This window comes from Haplochromis burtoni, unplaced genomic scaffold, assembly GCF_018398535.1.
Source record: "Haplochromis burtoni strain Fernald_Lab_line unplaced genomic scaffold, NCSU_Asbu1 Contig_26, whole genome shotgun sequence".
Taxonomy (NCBI): Eukaryota; Metazoa; Chordata; class Actinopteri; order Cichliformes; family Cichlidae; genus Haplochromis; species Haplochromis burtoni.
In genome coordinates, this window is record NW_024582387.1 from 1820556 (window position 1) to 1827330 (window position 6775).

The 6775-nt window shown below is 39.5% G+C and overlaps 1 protein-coding gene across 4 annotated transcripts in view; it reads right to left on the reverse strand.

Moving 5' to 3' along the window:
* ephb2b (eph receptor B2b) overlaps positions 1-6775 on the reverse strand; it is a 120198-nt gene that overhangs the window by 69247 nt on the left and 44176 nt on the right. For all 4 annotated transcript variants that reach the window (XM_005917861.3, XM_005917862.3, XM_014332257.2 and 1 more), the window contains exon 2: positions 3283-3362. In XM_005917861.3, coding sequence (XP_005917923.1) covers positions 3283-3362 — 80 coding nt within the window. The remainder of the gene's footprint in view (positions 1-3282; positions 3363-6775) is intronic.

Genomic DNA, 6775 nt, shown 5'->3' on the forward strand with positions numbered 1-6775 from the left:
TCATAGTTTGTAACAAGCCTTTGACAGGTAAACATAACATGACCGAAAAAGAAAAAAAAAAAAAAAAGAGAGAGAGAGAGAGAGAGAGAGAGAGAAAATCATATTCATAAAACTGAATATGATTTGGAAAAGAAAATAACCACAAACTCAGGCATTACACCACATTTAACTGGAAGACATATGATTATTGAAGAGCTTAGAGGTCTTTAGTTTGATGTTTAGACTCTAGTTTTACTTATTTTGGCAACCATGAGCATTTTAACTGCATGCACAGAGTTTACAACGGGGACCTTTTCATGTTTCTTTAAATATTCAACTTCTTAGTCTAGAGTTTCCACTTAATATGAAATCTCATTATTAAAAAAAATGGTGAATGAATGTTTTGCTGAATCAAACATTTTGCAAAGATGAAAGAAAAATGTGATGTAAACTGTCTTTGGAGTTTGCATTAGCTCGCTCTCTGCAGATTGAATCCAGAGCTGGCAGGAGAAAATGTTTTGGTATTGATTGTAAAAAATTAGCATGGGAAGAGACAATGTGCCCTCAGGTTGGTAGAGATGAAGCAGTCCTAAATTTTTTACCGTAGAGCTTTGAAGTTGTATCATGGAACTGCTGACGGCCAGCTCTCATCGCTGCATTTTCTTTAACTTTTTTTTTTTCTGTGCAAACAGACACAGCGTGATGGAGTATAATTTGAACCATCTTTAATACAAACCACAGAAGCATAAATAATTGAATAAAATCGGCAGAGGTTTTTAGAAATGCACCAGCAAATAAGCCTACAATGTTTTTCTCTCTCTTTTGGATCCATTCTAGGAAGGCAAAATTCTGTGGTGGAGAAAAAAAGTGGAGGAGACTCTGGTTTTGGCTGCTTGAAGTGGGCCTGGCTCGCATGTGGCTTGGAGGAACCAACGCGCTGGCAAACCATGTGGAAATACTGTGCATCAAACACCAACAAGGCTCATAACACATTGCTTCCAGTCTGGCATTAGAACACACATATTTAGCTTTAAATGAACATACTTCACCCATAAAGTGCTTGCCTTGAACCAGAAAGTTCAGATGAGGCTAAAATGTACAACATCTTCTTTAAAAAGCTACATCATTCTCCAACTCCGAGTCTGCCAGCACATCTAAAACCTGCCTATTGTTTTTTTGTCATCATACTTAACCTGCTCTCTCCTCTCCCTAGTGCTGATTGGCTGCAAAGATTGTCCTGCATGCATAAAAAGCCAGAGAAGACCACGGGGTCAGAACTCTCTCTCATTCTCTCTGGTCCCCTCATCTCTCTATCAGCACTGGGATTATTCCTCTTTTTTTTTTTGCTTATAATAATTTTGCTTATATAATTTTGTTTATTAATGAGTTGGAAGTCCCGTTTTCAGTTTGGGTTTTATTAATTTACTTTACTAATGCTAACTATGGGGACAATGCTGAATCCAAATAGTCGTGTTGTTGGTTTTGTTTGTTTTAGCAGGGGTTCCCTTCCCTTGTTTTCCATGTTTGTAAGAAATGAGTTTCTACAGCAGTGATGGGACATCACTGCTGGTTTGTTTCTTTTTGAGGCATGTATTTCTGGACCCTAATATATTTAGGTGCTCGTGCTACTTTTGTCTCCTTGTTTCACTGATAACTTTCATTGTAATCTACCGTTGCATCAGTGAAGCTTCTGCATCTGTTACTTTGTGTGTATTTGCAACACTCTGGCTTGGTTATTTTGGGAATATTTTCCCTCCGCCTGTTACTTTTGAATAACTACAGGATTTATGTGAATTATTGATTTTAATTCAGCAATTTATTTTGAGACTTTACTGAAGTTGTATTTTTCTTTTCAGCTAATTGATGCCCTCAGAGCCTTCAGCTTTCAGACTGGAAACATACATCCTCTCCACTTTGAGCTTTAAGATTCAAAATGTTCCTTTTTTTTGTGATCAACATTTTATTGATTTAAAACGGGGTTGGAGGGGGGGGTAAAATGTTCCTTTTTGATAAAGCTCATATGCTTTTGGCAAGATCAGGTGACCCTGGTCCCTTAGTTATGGTAGTATCGGCTCAGACTGTTGTGGGACTTGTGAGACACTGAGCGTTTCTTCTCGGCTTACCTCTTTCACTTCCAAGGTGTTAAATAACACTGCAGCGTGTCATTAAATTTTGTCTTCTCTTTCTCTCATAGTTTGTGTTTTGTCCCGTCTCCCTATGTCTCCCTATTCCTTTTTCTCTTCTCTTTCTCCTCACCCCCCAACAAGTTGTGGCAGATGGCCGCCCCTCCCTGAGCCGGGTTCTGCCAGTTTTTTCACAAAATGCTTGCTCGTAGAGGATTGTCCGATTGTTAGGATTTTCTCTTGAAAACTGTAGGGCAGTATAAAGCATCTTCAGGTAATTATTGTTATGATTTGACACTATATTAATAGATCTGAACCAAACTGATCTGAACCTAATTTTTAGCTCATGGCTCATTGAGGAACTTGTCCTCTACAGTTTGTTGCGTTTTTTATGTCTGAGCTGTGTTTTTAAACAAAGAAATGTGGTTTCATTTAGAGGGCTTTGCAGTTTTGCCGAGCCGTGATAAATTTAATCACTGCATTAAAGATCCTTTGTTGGCTATCGCTACTCGTTCTTCTGTGCCTGTTCAAAGAATCTAAAAAGAAAGCAATCAAATCTGAACTACGGACTGCTATGGTATGAATATTTAAATGCTACGATAAAAACGTACAAAGAACACCACAAGTGTGTGGAGTTTGTTATTTCTAAATTCAAGTGATTTCCCGCTCTGCAGAGCAGGCAGGCTCAGTGGTTGATCTTTTGGCCTGAGAGTGAGAAACAAAAACACTGACTACCATCATAAAAAAAGCTTTCATGGGAGAGTGAGCAAATAAGCAAAATTAAAAGCATTTAAACAATTAACCTTATCGACTTTTAAAGAAAGGACAGGGGCACTAAGTACAACAGAGGCTATTACAGGTTAATCATAGAACAGCTGGGAGGGAAGATCTATTTAATAAAGAACTAGGACGATTCCTTGTTCTGTTTTTTGTACTTCTTTCTTGATTGAAACACTGATGTCAAACTGAGAACTTTTCTATTTAGTTCTTGAAAAAAGTGCTACATGGCACAATCTGTGGCACTGTGATAACTGTAATGTTGTGACTGTTATTTCAATGTAAATATGTGACCAAAAACTACATTTAAAAAAAATCTTTGCCACACTTATAAATACTTAAATAATAGCATAAACGAAATCTTCACTGTCAGAAGTGGCACAAAGTAAAAGCAGGCACTTACACTGTTGTCACTGGACCCTGACACAGGGTAGACAGTCCAGCCGAGCTCCGCCGTGGCTGTAGTGGAGTCCATGAGTGTCTCTGTGGAGAGCCATAAGAAGAGATGGCAGAAACATAATATTACTGGGGTTGAATATGAACTGCTTGAGTCAGACAAAACAATTTAAGGGGAAGTCTACAGTATGAAATGTCAAAGTGTTGTAATGCTTACTGAAACATCTGAATATTTCTTTATATTATAAAGGACTGTTTTAAATGTGCTGGAAAAAAGGGGGGAGGATGTCGAATGTTTTCTGTTCCCATTCTCATTTGTCTAGTCAATAAAAAGAACACTAGTTACATTGCTATAAGTTTCATAACAGCTGTGGTGTTATTTGTATGACTTTATAGAAAGAATAGAGCTTAGAGCTCAGAATAACAAAAAACAAATACAATAGAATCTCCATGACATAGAATAGAGGCTACACCCTATACTGCACTGTATATGAGGGAGAGAAACAACTCTGGTAATTGGGGTCAAACAGAAATGTGCCTCCTATCTGTCATGAGGTCATCTGTGCCACACATTCCTCCAGCCTGAACCAACTGTCTGTCATATGCTTACTGAGCCATTGGCACAGTCGCCTCCTTTGCTCGATTTGCTTAATCTCTGTACCCATGCCCTCACGCCTGCTTTTCCACCACTTCCTCTCACTTGTGCCACACACTTTAACAGAGGGCAGGTCTAATGAATTTCTTCAGCTCATTATGCCTGTGTCTGTCTTGTAGACTAGTGTTGAACTGCAGCAGATGTAGAGACCATTCATCAGGTTCAAGGCGTCAGCTGCAAGTCCAAAATGCCACAGAGGGATTTAGAAGCCCCCTTGACAAACACGGCTACTAAGCTTAACATAAGTCACAGCCAGTGATTGTTATGCAGGGCCAGCAGACAAATGCTTGCTGTGGCTCTTCATTATCATTGTTGAATGGACTGATGGACTAGGTGCTAACAGCGTGGGTTAATTAAAAGTAGAGTCAAGGTTAGATAGATCTGTTTTTTAAATTAATTAATTAATTTTTACGAGTAATAAGTGAATGAAATCAAAGCCAGAGAGGATCTCTGTCTCACAGGACTTTGTTCAACCCTGTGCATACTCTGAACAAAATCCGTAGCTCTGTAACAGCCTGCAAGAAAGAAATGTTGGAGATTTAAAGTTGTTTCATAACCCTGGGTTTTCTCAGATTTTTATTCCAGCAAAGGCAGCAGCTTTTAATTAACAGGTTCCACACACGCTGGTTTATTTCAGGGCCTTGTGCTGACTTTCAGCATCGCACCAGCACTCAGAAGACATAATACCAGATTTCGCATCCTATTCAGTTATCACAAAGTCTAAATCTTATAATTAGGCAGATAAGACTGCAATTGAGCATCTATTGATAACCTTGTGTGTGACTCAGAGCTGAGGAGTCTACATGGGTGTTAGGGAGTGAAATGGTAATTATCCCCCATAATGATAACGATAATTAGTGGAAAGTAAAGTGAGAATAATGAACCCCCTCTGTGGTGGTTAGGGAGTGTTGTGGGGGAACGAGGAGGAAATTTCCCCAGGAATGTAACACTCCAGCCTCCTCTTTCTCTTCTTCTTGTTTTTTCTCTCTCCCTCCATTTGTTGCTTTTCAGTATCCCTCCCGTCACACTATACCGCTTCATTCTTTCTCCAATCTCTCTCTCTTCCTTCTCTCATAGCACACCTCCTCTCAACCCCTTCTTCTCTCCTGTATGCTCAGACTCTCCAGCTATCAGCAGCCCACATGCTGGAAAAGTAGAACCTCTCCCTGAAAGACTGATCACTTTTCTTCCTCCTGCTGTCTACACTCCAGTCCGCGGCAGCCACACCGATTCATTACCTCCCGTGGAGCAGAGCGGCACATAGCTCTCCACTGTCAGCCACTGCCTCGTTTTCAGTGTGAACCCCCAGCTGTGGCAGAGCATGGCTGCTCAGCACGACCCTTTGGCTATTAATCAAAAAGAGGACATGGTACAGAGGTTCTCATCTAAATCCAGCAACAGGAATCACTTATTTTGGTTTGTTCTTGTGGGCAGTTGTTTACAGTGTGAGGATTTGAATTCTGACACTCTTGGGAATAGCACTGACGTATTGATATCAAGCTACCGCTGGTTCATCTGGTTGTTATGATCGGTACCATTGGGGTTGTTTCCAGCCTCAGAATGGGCAAGTTGGGGGTCCACATACAGTTAAGGCTTATTAACAGACAGGCTTTGTTTTGGATTTTACTGCCACTTTTAAATAGTTAAAATAACAAAAAACAAAAGAAAGAAAAATGACCATTAATAAAACAGATCACAGAAAAGTATAAAATCAGGTACAATCAATCAGGGCAAGTTTTATTAAAGGCCTTTAATTAGATGATTTAAAATGCCTAACAGACCTCACAAGACTTCCATTAGGCCTTTAATAGAAAAAACAGATTAATAACACATGGTGCTCACGTTACACTGGAAGTCTAAATTACCTGTCTGTCAACTAACTCAATTACAGGATATCAATCAAGGTATATTTGAAACATGTGTTAAATAATGACTATTCTCTTTGCTGTATGTGACTGAAGAATATTTCCTGTTCTGTGAAAAATGTTATCAAATTTAAAAAGCACCCCAATGTGGGCTTATTAAATATTAAAAGTGACTGAGTACTTGGTGTGTACATTATTTCTTCATTTGGAAAAAAAACAAAACAAAACAAAAAACTTTTTTTGTTAAAAACTTTTTTAAACATGCGTTTTGTAATTGAGAAAAAAATTTAGCATGGGAAGAGACTTCCCCCCAGTTGCTCTCTAAACTTAAATAGTCCATCCATCCATCCATCCATTCGCTTCCGCTTATCCTTTTCAGGGTTAAATAGTCATTAAAAGATTGTAGGTTCCCCCCCCCCCCGAAAGTCTTCCAGATGATCTCTTCATTACCAAACAAGTTGGCATTTTGCAATATATCCCCCTAACACTGGAAACTGTGTAATGGATTTTTCCAACACCAGAATCTGTTGTTCAGAAGGACACAGATCTGATGACAAACTGCAGCCTCTCAATTTCCCACTTACAGCAGAGAGTGTCTTTGTATTGTTTGTGCGGCAGCTGAGGGATGCAGCTCGTGGGAAAATGGACACCGTGTTGGCGGTCGAAAACAGCAACGATATTTCTCTCGACAAAGAAATGCTTTCAAATATGAAGCATTAATGAGCCAACCTTTCTCAGATCACAGACAGCGATAACAATTTGACAGTAAATAATTAAATGTTGGATGTCTTTTTTCCCCCCCATTTCAAACCTGATACCCTTGACTTTGGAGGGTACCATGAATATGCAATGAGACCTAGGAATCTAAGAAAAGCCTACTAGGCTGAGAGTGCTTCCTCCAACACTTCCTGAGACTAAGGAGAGAGTTTAGTGCTGATCTGAGAGAGAGCTCTCCAGTGAGAGGCTGTCTGAAGTGACAG